Source organism: Taudactylus pleione, unplaced genomic scaffold (assembly GCF_031769625.1).
Source record: "Taudactylus pleione unplaced genomic scaffold, aTauple2 ptg000105l, whole genome shotgun sequence".
Lineage (NCBI taxonomy): Eukaryota > Metazoa > Chordata > Amphibia > Anura > Myobatrachidae > Taudactylus > Taudactylus pleione.
Window position 1 is genome coordinate 2,902,683 of NW_028284507.1, and position 22,894 is coordinate 2,925,576.

The window sequence follows — 22,894 nt, forward strand, 5'->3', positions numbered from 1 at the left end:
ATACATTACTAATTTGCAACACATTTTAACTAGAAATAATGTGGTGCCTCACAAAATATAAAAAAATAACACATTTAAAGAAGTTTAGCCAGTCAGCCTTTGGTCAATATTGGTGAACAATATTGTTGAGCTGTAAGGGGGTCAAAATTGACTGGAAATGATTGTAAATGTTATTGAGGTTAATCAGGGCCGGATTAACAACAGGGCGGGTGGAGCTCCAGCTCCAGGCCTCCCCATGTAAATAGGTGCAGATCATCTGCTGGGATCTGTATGAAATACCGCCGGCTGAAGCCCCGCCCACCCATGACTGAAGCCTCGCCCACCTGCAGCCATCCAAAACTCCATCCATTTGCCTCTCCCTCCCTCAGCAACTGGAATCCAGACTCAGTCAGTGGGCACTGTGAAATTATGTCAATCAAATGAGAAAAATGGAGCAGTAGAGGCTGAGCTACCTAGACAATTACGGCCAGAAGAAATACCAACCTGTGGAACACAGGGACAGAGGACATCTCTCACCATCTGTGAGGTGAAACCTACACATATCCTACAGGTCAGTGTAATAGCTGGTGCTGTTCTGTGTGTGTTCGATCTCTCCCTGGGCATGTATGTGTGTGTGTGTAATCTTACCCTGGGGCTGTGTCTGTATGAGTGTATATACATACATATGTATAATATTAATATATATATGTATATATATATATATATATATATATATATTATACATACACACACACACAGACAGACATGTTTACCCACTCTATACATGGAGGGGGGTTTTGTTGATTCTGTATAAGAAATAGTTTTTTAAAGCCACATAGCTTTCAATATAAACACATTGTTGCTTTTAGTCAAGTATCAGGTGTTCCAAAAGACAAAGAGTGAAATAACTATAGTTACCAATTTTTTCAAATAATAGTATTTAAATGACATTAGACCATATACCAGATTTGTTTTTATGTCATGCATCCATTCAATACGTTAATTTTTGTAATCTGTGTACATGGTAAATTGTCTGTTGCAAATATCACAACATAGTAATAAATCTCTATTAACTACTAATTAATTCCAAAATGCATTTGATCAGGGATATGCAGATTTATATATTCCTATCCCATAAGTCCTGTCACCTATAACAATTTTTACCACAATAGTCATCAAAATGTGATTGCCTCTACTACAGTATGTTACAAGATTAATTTCAGCTATTTTACAAACAAAAATAGCAAATAATTGATATTGCATACTTGAAAAAAGGCAGGATAAAGAGGTCAAAGGATTCTGACTTGATGGAGGAAGACCCCTCACCTCGGTCCCTGTTTGCCATTTTGTATTGAACAGAGCAGAAGGAGAGCAAGACCCCCTAAGTTCAGAATAGAAGCAAGGAGAATAGGACCGACTTCTTCTGTCCATGCGGTCTCCGGTTATCCCCTGTTGTGAGAACACATTGCAGGGTGAACACACCGGAGATCCCTGGATGAGAGAGCCGGCAGAAATACCTGTATAGCTGGGCGAGCAGTGTGAGTACGGGTGTGCGGGAGTGTGGTCCCGAGTTGCAGGCTCTGATGTGAACAAGCTCCTTAGTGAAACGTACGTCATCTATCTGTGAGGGCTGAACTGCCGTGCCTCTGTAGGGCGCCCACATGACCTGGTACTCGACAGCACCTGAACGCTGCAACTTGGGACCACGCTCCCGCAAACCCATACTCACACTGCTCGCCAAGCTATATAGGTATTTCTGCCGCTTTAAAGACATCAGAAAACATGGTACATTGTTCAAGGATTAGTTATTGCAGAAAACAGAACACCACACTGAGATAATTAAAAACAACCAAAACCTAGAGATCACAATAATCATATTGCAGGGTTGGTGCAGACATTTTGAAAAATAACTTCCATGAGTTATATATTCCACCAATAAAAGGTACCAGATGAGACAGCCATCTTGGGCACACTTCGTAGGATTACCCTGGGTGGCATAGGTTATGCCTAGAAGAGATGACACAAAATGACTGGTTGCAGCATCCTAACGCTAGGAGTAGGGTCCCACCATAATCGTCAGGTCCATGTAGTTTTCATCCCATCCACGAGTGTGCCAGGTGAGGCAGCCATGTTGGGCACACTACAAAGGTTGCAATGTGGGAGATAAGCTGTACAAGGACCCAAGGCATATATAGGAAAACTGACACACGTGTGTGGCAATATGATATACCCAGTATGAGTAGATCTATGTGAAGTAATCCTGCCCATGGATGATACACTTCATTGGAGGTATAACACGCTGGCATAAAATACAGTGGGGCGGAAGTACATGGTACAAAACAGGGAGTATCAAACATAGCAAACAGTGATGCAGTTTGGGCATGATGTATACGGGTGACTGAAACATTTATAATATAATACACCCTGAATGAATAGATTCACGTGTTTGTTCATCCTGCCCAAGTAATAACCATTCAAGGCAGCCATCTGGGGCGCACTGCGTAGGTTACATGTGGCAGGGTGTGCAAGTAGCGGAAGTATAACATCCAGGTAGAGAGAAAATAAAAATAATGAATGAGAAGCTAAATACAAAGGTATAAAAGAGCATCCTAAAAGAATAGCGACAGCATTTTAAGGTAGAAATCATGTTAAAGTTAATCAGAAATTAAAAATAATGGTGTAAACTGTAACAGGTAATATGATTGCACCAACCATTTCCCTCGTTCGAGTGTGGGAGCTTGTCGCATCCAGAAGTTTGTTGAGTGCGATTGGGATGCAGCATGAGACTGCCCCCAAACCCAGTCTAAGGGGGGGTGGGGGGTTGAATTGAAGGTGGAGTGTTAGCATTCCTGAGCTGCAGGGTTTGAGAAATTGTTCCATTTTGGTTTAGAAAGTAGTTCAAAGTCCAAATCCAGTTCACACTCCAGTTCTAACCCCATACTTCAGATGATATACTTAGGATGCAGGTTAAGGTAGCAGTCCAAGCCTTTGCAGGCTTTCAAATGATTGCCCTTTGTAGGAGATGCTGGGTCAGCTGGTACAGTGGGAGGGAGTGTTTGAGCAGTTTGTTCAACAAGCTAATTAATGGTGGAGGACTTTGCAGTCCCACAATTGCAAAACAAACTTTCAATACAGACTATTCTTGCAATGAAAAGCATCAGTTATAGTAGATGGCATTCATTTACCTGAAAAGAGATAAGAGATGGTATTAAAACTCAACTCCAGTTCTAACTCCATGCTTCAGATGACATGCTTTGGATTCAGGTTAAGGTAGCAGGCCAAGCCTTTGCAGGCTTTCAATTTATGCAGTATAACTCACCAGATCTAGATGTAGGAGAGCGCTGGTGAAGCTACACCTGCAGCAGGATTTGTCCATCCAGCCTGGAGCTGGCACTGCATATATAGATGTATTGTATAGATGTAGTGTATATGCAGCAAATATCAGCAGCGGGAAGGTACCCTGCGCCGGCAGCTGAACTCACCAGCAAATGTATTTGAGGTGTGCTGGTAACACATGGATCAGGAATTGTGGCTGTGTGCAGGGCTGTCATCATAATTTGTTGGGCCCAGTTTACAAGTAACAGACACATCCCCCCTTATCCTTCTCCACTCCAGCCTGTTGGACGCAAAGTTCCAACGAGCCCTGGCACCCAGTGAAACCACATGCTACAGTATGATGCCTCTTTCCACATGACACACACACAAACACATATACAAGTGTGTCCTTGTGCATCTTTGCCTCCACCGTGACTTGCCATGCCACGCATGCCGTGCGCCCACGAATGGGTGTGTGGGTCTTTTTCACTCCCGCAATCCATAGGATTGCAAGGTGCAAATGCTGCTGTGTCTGGGCATACTGTGACGTACACGTGCGTGGCAAAGCACATTACGCGATGCGTGCGCACGTATGCCGCATCGGCAGCAAAGATCAGCAAGGACACATCTGTATATACAGATGTAGCTACCTTCAGCATTGCAGAGATGCACACGTACTGCGTTACGCATCACAGCATAGCGCAGTTCATGCCAGGCTGCGACAAGGCGCAGACGGCATCTCCCCATTGAAGTCTATGGCATGCGCATGCATACTTATGCATGCCATAGACGCGGACACACTAGTCGCGCCTTCCTTGTAATAGCAACGATAACAGCGGCTACATCTGTACACACATATGTGTAACATTAATAGAACACACGGTGCTTTAAGAGCAATCCAAGAAAATGGATTTGGGTCATGGACTAGAGAACTCCCTTTCACATAATACTTTATTTTAAATAAAACATTTCTTAGCAGTCATACCCAGGACTTGAACCCAACACCTCTCACATTGACAGGCAGGAAAACTCTTGTAAGCATATATGCACTTTCAGTTAATAGCTCCTAACAAACACATTTCTTAAAACTGTCAATCTGGACTCAAACCCATCACCTCTTACATTGCAGTCAGACACCTTACACATGGAGCTATCTGCCCTTGCAAAGTAAGAGTTTGAATTATAACTATTCAAAGCTACTTGTAATTATTAGTTTAAAACCATTGCAACTAAGCAGATATATGTAATGTGCAGCCACACATCCAATCCCCTGCAGCCACACACTACATAGATGTGCTCAGCTGCAATGCTGATTATTTTCCTACAAAAATGTATTGTATAGTAAGAATTTGCAGGCTTCTTTTGCAGGAGCAGATAGCTTCATGTATAAGGCATCTGACCACCATGTGAGAGGTAATGTACATGAGTGGATGTATGTCTAACTACGTAACTGCCTTGCGGATCATTTACTGTTGGATATTTAGGACTCACTTACATGCCTTCTTCAACACAGCACACATAGGTGTTGCTTTCACTATCTCCCTAAAATTATCTTTCAAAGGGCAAGTATGGTGCACATATATATACTGTATATTTATATATATATATATATATATAAATATATATATATGTATTAGGGATGTGCAGGCTCGGATAGGTTCGAGTTTGCACGTGGAGTTCGGATTTTTCCCTCCAAAAAAACGGAACTCAGAACGAGGCAAAACGTCATCTTACATGGACGAACATCATCATTCCTGGACAAAAGACCAGGAATGATGATGTTCGTCCATGTAAGATGACGTTTTGCCTCGTTCTGAGTTCCGTTTTTTTGGAGGGAAAAATCCGAACTCCACGTGCAAACTCGAACCTATCCGAGCCTGCACATCCCTAATATGTATATATATATATATATATATATATATATTAGGGGTGAGCGGGTTCGGATTTCTGAAATCCGAACCCCCCCGAGCCCCCCCGATCCGAGTCCGATCCGAGTCAGGCTCGACTTTTCCCGCCTGACTCGGATCTGACATCGAGGCAAAACGTCATCATCCCGCCTTCCGAGTCTCGCGGGTTTTGGATCCTATATAAGGTACCCGCGTCGGCGCCATTTTCTCACTCGGCTGTGGACAGTGAAGAGGGAGGGTGGGAGTTAGTGCTGTGTAGTGTAGTGTAGTGTAGTGCTGCTGTTGTCCACTACTTCAAAGTCCATAGGGGCTGGCTGTGTTGTGCTGTGCTGCTGTTGTTAATAGGGGCTGTGTCCACTACTTCAAAGTCCATAGGGGCTGGCTGGACTGTGTTGTGCAGTCAGTTCCAAAGTCCTGTGCAGTGTCCCAGTCCTAAAGGGGTGCTGTAGTGTTGTCCAGGGGGTGCTCTGTCCATCAGGGGTGCTCCCCCCAAGTGCTAAAAAAATAATATATTTTCTGTGTTTGTGAATTGTGTGCGCAGTAGCCGCACGTGCATCAACAAAGTAGTGCCAAGCGTGCGCCTGTGTCATAAGTAAAGGGCCGGCTGGCTTGACCGTTAAGGGTGCTGTAACCCCCGGAAGTACACTCCAGTCCAAACCAAAAAAAAAATTATTTTCTGTGTTTGTGAATTGTGTGCGCAGTAGCCGCACGTGCATCAACAAAGTAGTGCCAAGCGTGCGCCTGTGTCATAAGTAAAGGGCCGGCTGGCTTGACCGTTAAGGGTGCTGTAACCCCCGAAAGTACACTCCAGTCCAAACCTAAAAAAAAATTATTTTCTGTGTTTGTGAATTGTGTGCGCAGTAGCCGCACGTGCATCAACAAAGTAGTGCCAAGCGTGCGCCTGTGTCATAAGTAAAGGGCCGGCTGGCTTGTCCGTTAAAGGGTGCTGTAACCCCCGAAAGTACACTCCAGTCCAAACCAAAAAAAAATTATTTTCTGTGTTTGTGAATTGTGTGCGCAGTAGCCGCACGTGCATCAACAAAGTAGTGCCAAGCGTGCGCCTGTGTCATAAGTAAAGGGCCGGCTGGCTTGACCGTTAAGGGTGCTGTAACCCCCGAAAGTACACTCCAGTCCAAACCTAAAAAAAAATTATTTTCTGTGTTTGTGAATTGTGTGCACAGTAGCCGCACGTGCATCAACAAAGTAGTGCCAAGAGTGCCCCTGTGTCATAAGTAAAGGGCCGGCTGGCTTGACCGTTAAAGGGTGCTGTAACCCCCGAAAGTACACTCCAGTCCAAACCAAAAAAAAATTATTTTCTGTGTTTGTGAATTGTGTGCGCAGTAGCCGCACGTGCATCAACAAAGTAGTGCCAAGCGTGCGCCTGTGTCATAAGTAAAGGGCCGGCTGGCTTGACCGTTAAAGGGTGCTGTAACCCCTGAAAGTACACTCCAGTCCAAACCAAAAAAAAATTATTTTCTGTGTTTGTGAATTGTGTGCGCAGTAGCCGCACGTGCATCAACAAAGTAGTGTCAAGCGTTCGCCTGTGTCATAAGTAAAGGGCCGGCTGGCTTGACCGTTAAGGGTGCTGTAACCCCCGAAAGTACACTCCAGTCCAAACCAAAAAAAAAATTATTTTCTGTGTTTGTGAATTGTGTGCGCAGTAGCCGCACGTGCATCAACAAAGTAGTGCCAAGCGTGCGCCTGTGTCATAAGTAAAGGGCCGGCTGGCTTGACCGTTAAGGGTGCTGTAACCCCCGAAAGTACACTCCAGTCCAAACCAAAAAAAAATTATTTTCTGTGTTTGTGAATTGTGTGCGCAGTAGCCGCACGTGCATCAACAAAGTAGTGCCAAGCGTGCGCCTGTGTCATAAGTAAAGGGCCGGCTGGCTTGACCGTTAAGGGTGCTGTAACCCCCGAAAGTACACTCCAGTCCAAACCTAAAAAAAAATTATTTTCTGTGTTTGTGAATTGTGTGCGCAGTAGCCGCACGTGCATCAACAAAGTAGTGCCAAGCGTGCGCCTGTGTCATAAGTAAAGGGCCGGCTGGCTTGACCGTTAAAGGGTGCTGTAACCCCCGAAAGTACACTCCAGTCCAAACCAAAAAAAAATTATTTTCTGTGGTTGTGAATTGTGTGCGCAGTATCCGCACGTGCATCAACAAAGTAGTGCCAAGCGTGCGCCTGTGTCATAAGTAAAGGGCCGGCTGGCTTGACCGTTAAGGGTGCTGTAACCCCCGAAAGTACACTCCAGTCCAAACCTAAAAAAAAATTATTTTCTGTGTTTGTGAATTGTGTGCGCAGTAGCCGCACGTGCATCAACAAAGTAGTGCCAAGAGTGCGCCTGTGTCATAAGTAAAGGGCCGGCTGGCTTGACCGTTAAAGGGTGCTGTAACCCCCGAAAGTACACTCCAGTCCAAACCAAAAAAAAAATATTTTCTGTGTTTGTGAATTGTGTGCGCAGTAGCCGCACGTGCATCAACAAAGTAGTGCCAAGCGTGCGCCTGTGTCATAAGTAAATGGCCGGCTGGCTTGACCGTTAAAGGGTGCTGTAACCCCTGAAAGTACACTCCAGTCCAAACCAAAAAAAAATTATTTTCTGTGTTTGTGAATTGTGTGCGCAGTAGCCGCACGTGCATCAACAAAGTAGTGCCAAGCGTGCGCCTGTGTCATAAGTAAAGGGCCGGCTGGCTTGACCGTTAAGGGTGCTGTAACTCCCGAAAGTACACTCCAGTCCAAACCAAAAAAAAAATTATTTTCTGTGTTTGTGAATTGTGTGCGCAGTAGCCGCACGTGCATCAACAAAGTAGTGCCAAGCGTGCGCCTGTGTCATAAGTAAAGGGCCGGCTGGCTTGACCGTTAAGGGTGCTGTAACCCCCGAAAGTACACTCCAGTCCAAACCAAAAAAAAAATTATTTTCTGTGTTTGTGAATTGTGTGCGCAGTAGCCGCACGTGCATCAACAAAGTAGTGCCAAGAGTGCCCCTGTGTCATAAGTAAAGGGCCGGCTGGCTTGACCGTTAAAGGGTGCTGTAACCCCCGAAAGTACACTCCAGTCCAAACCAAAAAAAAAATTATTTTCTGTGTTTGTGAATTGTGTGCGCAGTAGCCGCACGTGCATCAACAAAGTAGTGCCAAGCGTGCGCCTGTGTCATAAGTAAAGGGCCGGCTGGCTTGACCGTTAAGGGTGCTGTAACCCCCGAAAGTACACTCCAGTCCAAACCTAAAAAAAAATTATTTTCTGTGTTTGTGAATTGTGTGCGCAGTAGCCGCACGTGCATCAACAAAGTAGTGCCAAGCGTGCGCCTGTGTCATAAGTAAAGGGCCGGCTGGCTTGACCGTTAAAGGGTGCTGTAACCCCCGAAAGTACACTCCAGTCCAAACCAAAAAAAAATTATTTTCTGTGTTTGTGAATTGTGTGCGCAGTAGCCGCACGTGCATCAACAAAGTAGTGCCAAGCGTGCGCCTGTGTCATAAGTAAAGGGCCGGCTGGCTTGACCGTTAAAGGGTGCTGTAACCCCCAAAGTACACTCCAGTCCAAACCAAAAAAAAATTATTTTCTGTGTTTGTGAATTGTGTGCGCAGTAGCCGCACGTGCATCAACAAAGTAGTGCCAAGAGTGCGCCTGTGTCATAAGTAAAGGGCCGGCTGGCTTGACCGTTAAAGGGTGCTGTAACCCACAAAGTACACTCCAGTCCGAACCAAAAAAAAATTTATTTTCTGTGTTTAGCCGCACGTATATATCAAATCGATATAACATAAATGGAGGACCAAACTTTCTCCGATAAAAATAAAATAGAGAAAGATCAAGAACCACTTCCTCCTAGTGCTGAAGCTGCTGCCACTAGTCATGACATAGACGATAACATGCCATCAACGTCGTCTGCCAAGGCCGATGCCCAATGTCATAGTAGAGGGCACATACAATCCCAAATGGCAAAGTTCAGGAAAATGACCTTGAAAAAGACATTTAAATCAGCTGAAGAGAAACGTAAACTTGCCAATATGCCATTTACGACACGGAGTGGCAAGGAACGGCTAAGTTCGATCCCTAGTATGTTCATGACTAGTGGTTCAGCTTCACATGACGATGGAAGCACTCCTCCCACTAAAAAAATCAAAAGAGTTAAGCTGGCAAAAGCACAGCGAAGAACTGTGCTTTCTAAGAAGATATCACAAATCCCCAAAGAGAGTCCAAGTGTGGTGGTGGTTGCGATGCCTGACCTTCCCAGCACTGGACGGGAAGAGGTGGCTCTTTCCACCATTTGCACGCCCCCTGCAAGTGCTGAAAGGAGCACCCACAGTCCACTTGCTGATATGCAAATTGAAGATGTCACTGTTGAAGTACAACAGGATGAGGATACTGGTGTAGCTGGCGCTGAGGAGGAAGTTGGCGAGGAGGATTCTGATGGTGATGTGGTTTGTTTAAATCAGGCTCCGGGGGAGACAGTTGTTGTCCGTGGGATGAAAAAGCCCATCACGGTCATGCCTGGGCAGAAGACCAAACATTCCACCTCTTTGGTCTGGCAATATTTCTATCCAAATCCGGACAACAACTGTCTTGCCATATGTACCATATGTAAAGGTGAAATAAGTAGGGGTAGGGACGTCAACCACCTAGGAACATCCTCCCTTATACGGCACCTGCAGCGCGTTCATAAAAAGTTACTGTCAAGTTCAGAAACTTTGGCTCAGACCGTAAGCAGTCCAGGGACACCTAAATCCCGTTGTCCTGTTGTATCCAAGCGCCTGCAAACCACACCGTCAACTCCCTCCTCGTCAATTTCCTCCTTAGTCAGGATCGGAAGTAGTCCTGCAGGCCATATCACTGGCATGACTGACTCTCCTATCCGGGATTCCTCCGGAGGATCCTGCATTGCTACGCCTACTGCTGCCGCTGCTGCTGTTGCTGCTGCTGCTGGGAGTCGTTCATCATCCCAGAGAGGAAGTAGGAACACCACTACTTTTACTAAACAATTGACCCTCCAACAGTCCTTAGCGAGGAGGATGAAGTACGACAGCAGTCATCCTGAAGCAAAACGTATAACTGAGGCCTTGACTGCTATGTTGGTGTTAGACGTGCGTCCGGTATCCGCCATTAGTGCAGTGGGATTTAGACAATTGATGGAGGTAGTGTGTCCCCGGTTCCAAATCCCGTCTAGATTCCACTTCACTAGGCAGGCGATACCGAGACTGTACAGAAACGTCAGAAAAAGTGTCCTCAGTGTCCTGAAAAATGCCGTTGTACACAATGTTCACTTAACCACGGACATGTGGACAAGTGGAACAGGGCAGACTAAGGACTATATGACTGTGACAGCCCACTGGGTAGATGTATCACCTTACGCAGCAACAGCAGCAGCGTCACCAGTAGCAGCATCTCAGAAACGCCAGCTCGTTACAAGGCAGGCTACGCTGTGTATCACCGGTTTCAGTAAGAGGCACACCGCCGACAACCTCTTAGAGAAACTGAGGGAAATCATCGCCCAGTGGCTTACCCCACTTAGACTCTCCTGGGGATTTGTGATATCTGACAACGCCACCAATATTGTGCGGGCATTACATCTGGGCAAATTCCAGCACGTCCCATGTTTTGCTCACACAATAAACTTGGTGGTGCAGAATTTTCTGAAAAGCGACAGGGGCGTGCAGGAGACGCTTTGGGTGGCCCGAAAAATTTCTGGCCACTTTCGCCATTCAGCGACTGCGTGCCGAAGACTGGAGCGCCAGCAAACACTCTTGAACCTGCCCCGCCATCACCTGAAGCAAGAGGTTGTGACGCGGTGGAACTCAACCCTCTATATGCTTCAGAGGATGGAGGAGCAGCAAAAGGCCATACAAGCCTATACATCCACCTATGACATAGGCAAAGGAGGGGGTATGCACCTGACTCAAGCGCAGTGGAGAATGATTTCCGTGTTGTGCAAGGTTCTTCAGCCCTTCGAACTTGCCACACGTGAAGTCAGTTCAGACACTGCCAGCTTGAGTCAGGTCATTCCCCTCATCAGGCTTTTGCAGAAGCAGCTGGAGAAAGTGAAGGAGGAGCTAAGACGGAGCGATTCCGCTCGGCATGTGGGACTTGTGGATGAAGCCCTTCATTCGCTTTGCCAGGATTCCAGGGTGGTCAATCTGTTGAAATCAGACCACTACATTTTGGCCACCGTGCTCGATCCTAGGTTTAAAGCCTATGTGGTGTCTCTCTTTCCGGCCGACACAAGCCTGCAGAGGTGCAAAGACCTGCTGGTGAACACACTGTCAGCTGAAGCGGAACGTGACACGTCAACGGCTCCTTCTTCATTTTCTCCCGCAACTGGGGCTGCCAGGAAAAAACTTAGGTATCCTAAGCAACCCGCTGGCGGTGATGCAGGGCAGGCAGGACCAAGTTTGGACATCTGGTCCGGACTGAAGGACCTGGCAACAATTTCTGACATGTCTACTGTCACTGCATATGATACTGTCACCATTGACAGAATGGTGGAGGATTACATCGGTGACAGCATCCAAGTAGGCATGTCAGACAGTCCATACCTGTACTGGCAGGAAAAAGAGGCAATTTGGAGGCCCCTGTACAAACTGGCTCTATTTTACCTGAGTTGCCCCCCCTCCAGTGTGTACTCCGAAAGAGTGTTTAGTGCAGCCGGGAACCTTGTCAGCGAAAGGCGTAGGAGGTTGCTTCCACAGAATGTGGAGAAGATGATGTTCATCAAAATGAATTATCAGCTCTTCCAGGGAGACCAGCCTCCAGAAGGTACAGAGGGACCTGTGGTGGTGGATTCAAGTGGGGACGAGTTAATACTTTGTGAGGATGAGGATGTACACACTGAAGAGGGTGAGGAATCGGTGGATGAGGAGGATGAGGATGACATCTTGCCTCCGTAGAGCCAGTTTGTGCAGGGACACATTAATTGCCAGCTTGTTTTGTGGGGGCCCAAACGAACCAATCATTTCAGCCACAGTTGTGTGGCAGACCCTGGCGCTGAAATGATTGATTTGTTAAAGTGTGCATGTCCTGTTTATACAACATAAGGGTGGGTGGGAGGGCCCAAGGACAATTCCATCTTGCACCTCTTTTTTTCTTTGCATTATGTACAGTTTGGGGCCTAGTTTTTCTAACTGCCATCCTGCCTGCCACTGCAGTGTCACTCCTAGATGGGTCACGTGTTTGTGCCGCCCACTCGTGTCGCTTAGCATAGTCATCCAGCTACCTCGGTGCAACCTTTTGGACATAAAAACACTATTGTGAGGTGTGAGGTGTTCAGAATAGACTGGAAATGAGTGGAAATTAAGGTTATTGAGGTTAATAATAGCATAGGAGCAGAAAAACCTACAAATTCTGTGATTTTAGCTGTTTTTATGCTTTTTTTCAAAAAAATACAGATCCAAAACACAAAACCCAGAACCCAAAACACGGAAGGGTGGTTTTGGCAAAACCAATCCAGATCCAAAACACGAAGAAAGATCCAGATCCAAAACCAAAACACAAAACACGAAAAGTGGCCGATGCACACCCCTAGTGTGTATGTGTGAGTGCTGACAGGTTAGTGACAGTGTGTGTGTGTGTGAGTGCTGATAGGTTAGTGACAGTGTGTCTGTATGAGTGCTGACAGGTTAGTGACAGTGTGTGGCTGTGAGTGCTGACAGGTTAGTGACAGTGTGTGGCTGTGAGTGCTGACAGGTTAGTGACAGTGTGTGGCTGTGAGTGCTGACAGGTTAGTGACAGTGTGTGTGTATTAGTGCTGACAGGTTAGTGACAGTGTGTGTGTATTAGTGCTGACAGGTTACTGACAGTGTGTGTGTGAGTGCTGATAGGTTAGTGACAGTGTGTGTATGAGTGCTGACAGGTTAGTGACAGTGTGTGTGTATTAGTGCTGACAGGTTAGTGACAGTGTGTGTGTATTAGTGCTGACAGGTTACTGACAGTGTGTGTTTGAGTGCTGATAGGTTAGTGACAGTGTGTGTGTATGAGTGCTGACTGGTTAGTGACAGTGTGTGTGTATTAGTGCTGACAGGTTACTGACAGTGTGTGTGTGAGTGCTGATAGGTTAGTGACAGTGTGTGTGTATTAGTGCTGACAGGTTACTGACAGTGTGTGTGTATGTGTACTGACTGGTTAGTGACAGTGTGTGTGTATTAGTTCTGACAGGTTAGTGACAGTGTGTGTGTATGAGTGCTGACAGGTTAGTGACAGTGTGTGTGTATGAGTGCTGACAGGTTAGTGACAGTGTGTGTATGAGTGCTGACAGGTTAGTGACAGTGTGTGTGTGTATTAGTGTTGACAGGTTAGTGACAGTTTGTGTGTATTAGTGCTGACAGGTTAGTGACAGTGTGTGTGTGTGAGTGCTGATAGGTTAGTGACAGTGTGTGTGTATGAGTGCTGACAGGTTAGTGACAGTGTGTGTGTATTAGTGCTGACAGGTTAGTGACAGTGTGTGTGTATTAGTGCTGACAGGTTACTGACAGTGTGTGTGTATTAGTGCTGACTGGTTAGTGACAGTGTGTGTGTATGAGTACTGACTGGTTAGTGACAGTGTGTGTGTGTGAGTGCTGATAGGTTAGTGACAGTGTGTGTGTATGAGTGCTGACAGGTTAGTGACAGTGTGTGTGTATGAGTGCTGACAGGTTAGTGACAGTGTGTGTATGAGTGCTGACAGGTTAGTGACAGTGTGTGTGTGTATTAGTGCTGACAGGTTAGTGACAGTGTGTGTGTATTAGTGCTGACAGGTTAGTGACAGTGTGTGTGTGTGAGTGCTGATAGGTTAGTGACAGTGTGTGTGTATGAGTGCTGACAGGTTAGTGACAGTGTGTGTGTATGAGTGCTGACAGGTTAGTGACAGTGTGTGTGTATTAGTGCTGACAGGTTAGTGACAGTGTGTGTGTATTAGTGCTGACAGGTTACTGACAGTGTGTGTGTATTAGTGCTGACTGGTTAGTGACAGTGTGTGTGTATTAGTGCTGACAGGTTACTGACAGTGTGTGTGTGAGTGCTGATAGGTTAGTGACAGTGTGTGTGTATTAGTGCTGACAGGTTACTGACAGTGTGTGTGTATGAGTACTGACTGGTTAGTGACAGTGTGTGTGTATTAGTTCTGACAGGTTAGTGACAGTGTGTGTGTATGAGTGCTGACAGGTTAGTGACAGTGTGTGTATGAGTGCTGACAGGTTAGTGACAGTGTGTGTGTATTAGTGCTGACAGGTTAGTGACAGTGTGTGTGTATTAGTGCTGACAGGTTAGTGACAGTGTGTGTGTATGAGTGCTGACTGGTTAGTGACAGTGTGTGTGTATGAGTGCTGACTGGTTAGTGACAGTGTGTGTGTATGAGTGCTGACAGGTTAGTGACAGTGTGTGTGTATGAGTGCTGACAGGTTAGTGACAGTGTGTGTGTATTAGTGCTGACAGGTTAGTGACAGTGTGTGTGTATTAGTGCTGACTGGTTAGTGACAGTGTGTGTGTATGAGTGCTGACAGGTTAGTGACAGTGTGTGTGTATGAGTGCTGACAGGTTAGTGACAGTGTGTGTGTATGAGTGCTGGCAGGTTAGTGACAGTGTGTGTATGAGTGCTGTCAGGTTAGTGACAGTGTGTAGTTGTGAGTGCTGACAGGTTAGTGACAGTGTGTGTATAAGTGCTGACAGGTTAGTGACAGTGTGTGTATTAGTGCTGACTGGTTAGTGACTGTGTGTCTGTAGAATAACGGAGGGCTTGAATAAGACAGGAGTGTCTTAAACCAGGAGGCTGGGCTTTTGCCTGGGGTAGTGATCATGGGGTTAGGTTCCAGCCTATTAAATCATTATTGGGCGGAGTGGGACAGAGCTTATATAAGGCCAGGCTTGCAAGCCTGTGGCCTCTTTCCTGTTTCATTTGGGTCAGGTACAGTGTGCACAAACAGACTTTTCTTTTTCTATACTTTTCTTTTTCTACTTTATCTTAGTCTTCAATCCCCGTCTCCGTTTGTGCTGTCTCTGTCCCTCTCTTTCTATAGCTCCTCTACCTGTTCTTCTCTCCCTGTGTCCCTGAGGCTGAGCCTGCTACCCTGTGCAGCTTCACCGTGTCACCTGTGCTGGGCCAGCTGCTCCATGGACCGCCCGCGCCGCTTTACTCACCCTCCTGCCCGCTTCTCTCCCACTCCAGTGGCTGATGACCTGGACCCCTCCGCTCTTGTGAGCCCTTCCTCTGCTCCCGCCGGACGGCGGGCGTCGCGGGGCTCACTCTGCCGCGCCTGCAGTGCGGGTTTTAGCCGGCGCCGCACCCGGTGCTCTGCGAGTGGGAGCTGTGCCTCCTCACGTACACCCTGCCCCATGCTGCCGGACGGTCCCAGGCTGCAAGCGGAGGTGGCGCGGATGACGCTGCCTCCGCTATTAGCGGCCGCCATCTTGGAACTCGGCGGGGGGCGGGGCTTAGGTCCATTAATGTTGCAGGCCCACTGGTACTGCCTGGGGCTGCTGCTATGCCCTCTTTGCCTGCCGCTATACCTGGCCCTCTGCCTGTTGCTCCCTCCCCTCTGCTATCAGCTGGCCAGCAGGCATTTGACCCCACTGCTATTATGGGGCTTTTTGTTAATATAGCCACTACCTTGGCGCCAATGTTTGCGGCCTTGATGCCTGCTACTGTGCAAGCAGGGCCAAGCACCCCTGTTGCGCCCCCCGTTGCTCAAGCAGCGTCGCGGATAAATTACGTTTCAATCGTACGTATGCCTGACAGCGCTTCAGGTGCGGGTCCTAATGGTGGTCTTCCGTCAGTTGGGGTCCCACAGCCTTCCCTGGCTCCGGACGGCCTTTCAACATCTATTACAGGTTCCATGGACCCCTCCTGGGAAGCTGGTGACGAGGCGGCTTCTGGTTCGCATCAATCTGGTAGCCATGCTGATCCTATAGCAGGGACGGTTGGTGAGTGTTAGGCCAGTTCCTATTCTACATTTAGCGACGTAAGTTATTCTACCTCTGATGACTCCAGTGATAATAGCCCCTCCCAGAAAGCTCGCAAGGAACGCAAGCGTGCGGCTAAGTTCGCTAGGATTGAGGCTGACAGGTGCTTGCATAAGACTCGCCATAAGCGCCACGCCCCGCGTGATGACAAGGCGCCCGCGGATAGTGCTGACGCCAGGGTGGTGCGTTGCGCAAACACCGCGGTTCTGCGGGGTCTCCGTCCGTGCATTAAAGACAGGATAAGGAAGGGTCGTTATGTGGATGTATTCTCCCTTACAGATACCATGCGCAAGGAGTTGCGAGCCGCCAAGCGTAAAGGTGGTATTGGTTTGGACGCCTTCCAGACGTATTCTAATTGGCAGGCTGGGATATTCGTCTTCTCGGCATGCTATTTGGAAACCCGCCCTGCAGAACACCCCAATATCATTAGGTACTTTCATCTAATTCATAATATGCAGAGGTCAGGCCGAGGGACTGCTTGGCGCGTTTACGATGAAGAATTTCGTCGTAAGCAGGACCGGCTGCACATTATTGATTTTGGCTGCAAGGATGTCTAGGTCTGGCTCGATGTCACTCAGGGTGCCAAATCTTCTCCGGCTGCAGTTGGCCAACAGAGAAAGTTTGGCGCTAGCCGGTCGGGCCCATCCAACCATAGTAAGTGTAAGTGCTTCGCATTTAACTCGACACAGTGTTCATTTGGTCAGCGGTGTCGTTTTTGCCACCTCTGTAGCAAATGCGGCGATGGCCACCCAGCTTCTGGCTGCTCGAAATCTATCGCTTCTCCAGCTCCCAGAAGGCCTGCCGGCCCCGGGCCTGCTAGTTAAAGCTTTCTCCCCTGTAACCTTGACGCCATGGCAAAATGGCTCGCTTGGTACCCTGACACAGTTGCGGCGCAGTTTTTAAGTGAAGGCTTTCAGTTTGGTTTTCGTTTGCTGGTAGCTTCGGTGGTGCCTGCGGGTTCTCCAAGGAACCTTCGATCTGCTATAGAGCTGCTGCACATCGTTAGGGAAAAAGTCCTTATGGAGGTGCGGCTTGGTCGCATCATTGGTCCTTTTCTTGTGCCCCCTTTAGCTGACTTGGTGCTGTCCCCTGTTGGGGTGGTCCCTAAGAAGACGCCCGATGCTTTTAGGCTCATTCAGCATCTATCTTTCCCATCTGGCCGATCAGTTAATGACGCCATTCCGCAGGAGCTGTGCTCGGTCTCTTATCAGTCTTTTGATGAGGCGCTAGAGCTAGTCAGGGCTCACGGACCCGGCGCATTGATGGGTAAGGTGGATGTGGAATCGGCTTTTCGCTTGTTGCCCTTGCACCCGGACTCGTTCAGGTACATGGGTTTTCGTTTGGACGATGGATACTACATAGACAAGTGCTTGCCTATGGGGTGTTCCGTGTCCTGTGCCTATTTCGAAAGGTTTAGTACCTTTCTGCATTGGTGCGTCAAGGCTGGTACTGGCGGTCAGGGCGTGGCCCATTACCTGGATGACTTCCTGTGCGTCGGCCCTGCTGATTCCCCCCGTTGCCGTTTTTTGTTAGAGTCCATTCAGGCACTTTTTTCCTTTTTTGGGGTTCCTATTGCCAGCGATAAAACATTGGGCCCGGTCTCCCGGCTATCCTATCTGGGCATTGAAATTGATACCTTGGATGGCTGCTGCTGGCTTCCAGCTGAGAAACTTCTCAAATTGAAACATGCCATTCAGGGTTGCCTGGCTGCGGGTAAGGTGACATTGCGGCAAGCTCAGTCTCTCCTGGGTTTGCTCAATTTCTCTTGCCAGGTGATCCCCATGGGTAGGGTGTTTTTTAGGAAACTACAGCGAGCCACTGCAGGTGTCCGCCGGGCGCACCATTTTATTCGGCTCTCAGCCAAAATAAAAAGGGATCTAGCTATTTGGCTCTCGTTTTTAGCTGACTTTAATGGTGTTCTCCTGTGGCTGCCTCCTCCTGTTCCCAGTGGTCAGTTGCAGTTGTTCACGGACGCGGCCGGCTCATCGGGTTTTGGGTGTTACCTCCGTGGGTCATGGTGCGCTGCCCCCTGGCCTGCGGAGTGGTTTTCCAGGGGTTTAACTAAAGATCTAATCCTTCTGGAATTGTTTCCCATTATGGTGGTGCTGGAACTGTGGGCTCCTGAGTTGCGCGATAGGAACATTGTTTTTAGATGCGACAACCTAGGCGTTGTTCACCCTGTTAATGGACAGCGCGCTTCTTCCTTACCTGCTTTGCGCTTGCTTTTGCAGCTAGTGCTGCGTTGTTTGCAATTTAACATTTTGTTTAAGGCACGTCACATTTCAGGCTTGGACAATAACATTGCTGACGCGCTCTCCCGTTTTCAGTGGGATCGGTTTAGGTCGCTTGCTCCGGAGGCTTGTTTAGTTGGTGATCCTTGCCCCCCATATGTTTGGCAGGTCATCGAGCCGGCATGGAGGGTCTAGTGGAGCAATCCCTTGCCCCAACTACATTGCGGGCCTATCAGAAGGCTTGGTCCAAATGGGAAAGTTACCTACGTCATCGCGGAAGCCAAGGTGAGAGCGCGCAGTGCTCAATGCTTTCTTTTGTTTGGAGCATGTATGTCTCTGGTCGGTCCCGCATGGTAGTTTCGCGCATGCTGGCTGGCATTTCCTTTTATTCCAGGCTAAAAGGGCGCACAGACTTTACGAAGAGCTTTGCAGTTATCAAGGCCCTTAAGGGTTGGGCTCGCACCTCGCCTCGGCCGGTGGATAAGCGAAGACCGATTGATATTCCCCTTTTGATTAAGTTGCTAGCTGCGGTTCCTCATGTGGTGATTTCTCCTTTTGATTAAGTTGCTAGCTGCGGTTTCTCATGTGGTGATTTCTCCTTTCGAGGCTAATCTTTTTTGTTTGGCTTTTTCTATGGCATTTCATGGTGCCTTCCGTATTTCGGAACTAGTTGCCCCTTCTAGATTAGCGCTTTCGCCCATGTCCCGTTCCGATATCAGTATTGGGGAGGGGGCTTTGTTGTGCAAAATACGGCGATCTAAAACTGATCAACTGGGTCGCGGTCATTGGGTCTCCCTTAAGTCCTGCGTGGATCACCGTGTTTGCCCGGTTCATTTGGCTAAGCTTTTCGTGCCATTACGGCCTGTAGTTGGCAGCGCATGGTTGCTTCATGCTGACGGTTCGCCTCTTACTAAGTATCAGTTTCAATTCATTTTTAGATGCTGTTTGCTTCACATTGGCCTCTCCCCTGGAGATTTCGGTACCCATTCCTTTAGAATTGGCGCAGCTACATCGGCCGCCGCGGCTGGCTTGTCGGTTCCGCAGATCATGGCTCTAGGGCATTGAAAATCGGCTTGCTATAAGCGTTATGTTAGGCCGGTGGCCGCTGATTAAATTGCTGTTGCGTTTTCTGTTGATGTTATGTCTGCCTATGTCTCATGTCTTCGTTCGACTTTTCTTCATGTTTGTTATGTTTGTCTTGTTATGTCTTCCCTGTCCATCCTACTCAGGTAATACTTGCCACTTGTTGTTTTAAACAAGTGGGGGTCTTGAGGGATTTTATTTTACCTGGCTAGACGGACTAATTCGGCCAAACATACAGTCCCTCAGCAGGTTTTTGGTTTACCTCTCGTCGAGTTGCTTTGTTTTTTCCTATTTCCACCCAACCCCCCCCTCCCCTTCCCTCCCTGGTTTTCCCCTATCGTTCTCTATTGTTGTCCAATGCTAATTTAGATTCTAAACTTAAACTTAAACTTGTTTGTTCTATGTGTTATTAGGCAGCCAAATTTAAAATCGTTATAAAATTAGTTACTGTAAATTTAAGTAAAAGTTTGTTATTTTGATTAGTCTCTTCGAACTAAACCTTAATTGTGCTTAAGTTCCCAATCTAGTTATAGTCGGTTTCTTACGGCTGCTAAAATATTTGTTTTACGTCCTGTCTGTCTCTCTCCTGTTACTCTGTTTTCATTTACTAATTCTATTTACATTCCTTTCCTGCCCCTTATAGGTTCGATATTTGATGTTAGGGATGTTTGGATCGTTGGCCATTCATTTGTGTTTTGGGCCGCTAGGGCCCCCCATGTCAGCATCCAGCTGTTACGGCCTGAGTCCACGAGGATTCGCTGGTTAGGGTTTAGGGGTCTGCGTTGGGGGTCTCTTAAGACAAGATTGATAGCCGCAGTACGGCAATTTGGTGTCCCCAAAGTGCTGGTTATACATCTGGGTGGGAACGACATTGGTTCCAGGATTTCCCTTGATTTAAGGCTTGACATAGTGTCCGACCTCCTCCTCATTATGGGTGCTTGGCCTTTCTGTAAAGTGATTTGGTCCTGCATCATCCCTAGGCTACAGTGGCGTGGTGCTCGTTCTCCAAAAGCTTTGGACGAGGCTCGTAAGAAAATCAATGCTGCTGTAGGGAAGTTTCTGCTGTCACAGGGAGGTTTTGTGATCCAACATCCATTAATCAGGTTTCGTGATAAACATCTCTATAGGCCTGATGGGGTGCATCTAACGGAGGCTGGTTTAGTTTTGTTTGTTGGGAGTTTGTTTGATGGTATAAGTCAGGTGGTCTAGTGCGTATTGTGGTGGGCTGCGGTTCTCTTAGGTAGATCCTTGATTTGGTGAGAAGTACGGCTTATCATCAGCCCGGGTGTAGTGTATGTGCATTGGGTGTGCTCACCTTCTATTAAGTTGAGAAGTACTGTACCACCTCTACGGGGGCAGTACAGCCATCTATGGATGGTTTTGTGTGTGTTAGAAGGTCTATGATTAATACCAAAGTGCAGGGTTTGACATCCATAGGGCGGATATACGCCTGCAATGCTGTGTTTTTGTTGAGTTAGCATTGTTGGGCTGCTCTGTGTAAGTGCCGTTCTTCCAGCCACCATACAATATTTAAAATATTTAAAGTATTTAAATAATTAAATTAACTTTCTTAAATAAATAGCTGACCTGTTTTTTAAATCCATTACTGTCTCCGTGTCTTTATTATTAGATAAGTTTGAAGTGTTATATATTATGGTTAATGATCACATACACTGGGCAAAACATCAGCCGTTACTAGGTTTATTAGTACTGACAGGTTAGTGACAGTGTGTGTATGAGTGCTGACAGGTTAGTGACAGTGTGTGTGTGTGTGAGTGCTGACAGGTTAGTGACAGTGTGTGTGTATGAGTGCTGACAGGTTAGTGACAGTGTGTGTGTATGAGTGCTGACAGGTTAGTGACAGTGTGTGTATGAGTGCTGACAGGATAGTGACAGTGTGTGTGTATGAGTGCTGACAGGTTAGTGACAGTGTGTGTATGAGTGCTGACAGGATAGTGACAGTGTGTGTGTGTGAGTACTGACAGGTTAGTGACAGTGTGTGTGTATGAGTGCTGACAGGTTAGTGACTGTGTGTGTATGAGTGCTGACAGGTTAGTGACAGTGTGTGGTTGTGAGTGCTGACAGGTTAGTGACAGTGTGTGGTTGTGAGTGCTGACGGGTTAGTGACAGTGTGTGTGTATTAGTGCTGACGGGTTAGTGACAGTGTGTGTGTATTAGTGCTGACAGGTTAGTGACAGTGTGTGTGTATGAGTGCTGACAGGTTAGTGACAGTGTGTGTCTGAGTGCTGACAGGTTAGTGACAGTGTGTGTGTATGAGTGCTGACTGGTTAGTGACAGTGTGAGTGTATGAGTGCTGACAGGTTAGTGACAGTGTGTGTGTATGAGTGCTGACAGGTTAGTGACAGTGTGTGTGTATTAGTGCTGACAGGTTAGTGACAGTGTGTGTGTGTGTATTAGTGCTGACAGGTTAGTGACAGTGTGTGTGTATTAGTGCTGACAGGTTAGTGACAGTGTGTGTGTATGAGTGCTGACAGGTTAGTGACAGTGTGTGTGTATGAGTGCTGACTGACTGGTTAGTGACAGTGTGTGTGTATTAGTGCTGACAGGTTAGTGACAGTGTGTGTGTGTATGAGTGCTGACTGGTTAGTGACAGTGTGTGTGTGTATGAGTGCTGACAGGTTAGTGACAGTGTGTGTGTATTAGTGCTGACAGATTAGTGACAGTGTGTGTGTATGAGTACTGACAGGTTAGTGACAGTGTGTGTGTATGAGTACTGACAGGTTAGTGACAGTGTGTGTGTGTATGAGTACTAACAGGTTAGTGACAGTGTGTGTATGAGTGCTGACAGGTTAGTGACAGTGTGTGTATGAGTGCTGACAGGTTAGTGACAGTGTGTGTGTATGAGTGCTGACAGGTTAGTGACAGTGTGTGTGTATGAGTGCTGACTGGTTAGTGACAGTGTGTGTGTGTATTAGTGCTGACTGGTTAGTGACAGTGTGTGTGTATTAGTGCTGACAGGTTAGTGACAGTGTGTGTGTATGAGTGCTGGCAGGTTAGTGACAGTGTGTGTATTAGTGCTGACAGGTTAGTGACAGTGTGTGTGTATGAGTGCTGGCAGGTTAGTGACAGTGTGTGTGTATGAGTGCTGACAGGATAGTGACAGTGTGTGTGTATGAGTGCTGACAGGTTAGTGACAGTGTGTGTGTATGAGTGCTGACAGGTTAGTGACAGTGTGTGTGTATGAGTGCTGGCAGGTTAGTGACAGTCTGTGGTTGTGAGTGCTGACAGGATAGTGACAGTGTGTGTGTATGAGTGCTGACAGGTTAGTGACAGTGTGTGTGTGTATTAGTGCTGACAGGTTAGTGACAGTGTGTGTATGAGTGCTGACAGGTTAGTGACAGTGTGTGTGTATGAGAGCTGGCAGGTTAGTGACTGTGTCTATATGAGTGCTGATAGGTTAGTGACTGTGTCAATATGAGTGCTGACAGGTTAGTGACAGTGT

General features: G+C 47.2%; 1 protein-coding gene across 1 annotated transcript; it reads left to right on the top strand.

The window, feature by feature from the left end:
* The first annotated feature begins 16,858 nt into the window (after positions 1-16,858).
* On the top strand, positions 16,859-20,640 carry LOC148525521 (uncharacterized). The gene is made up of 3 exons (XM_088470850.1): positions 16,859-16,988; positions 18,517-18,633; positions 20,075-20,640. The coding sequence occupies exons 1-3, from the start codon at positions 16,859-16,861 to the stop codon at positions 20,638-20,640; spliced, it is 813 nt and encodes a 270-aa protein (XP_088326976.1).
* The last annotated feature ends 2,254 nt before the right edge of the window (positions 20,641-22,894 follow it).

What these genes read in the sequence shown, in the direction of transcription:
- LOC148525521 (XM_088470850.1), top strand. Translation starts at nt 16,859, where the DNA reads ATGGCCACCCAGCTTCTGGCTGCTCGAAATCTATCGCTTCTCCAGCTC. An exon ending in ATGGCAAAATGGCTCGCTTG is followed by an intron (nt 16,989 to 18,516) that starts GTACCCTGACAC and finishes TATGTTTGGCAG; the next exon opens with GTCATCGAGCCGGCATGGAG. An exon ending in ACGTCATCGCGGAAGCCAAG is followed by an intron (nt 18,634 to 20,074) that starts GTGAGAGCGCGC and finishes TGCCCCTTATAG; the next exon opens with GTTCGATATTTGATGTTAGG.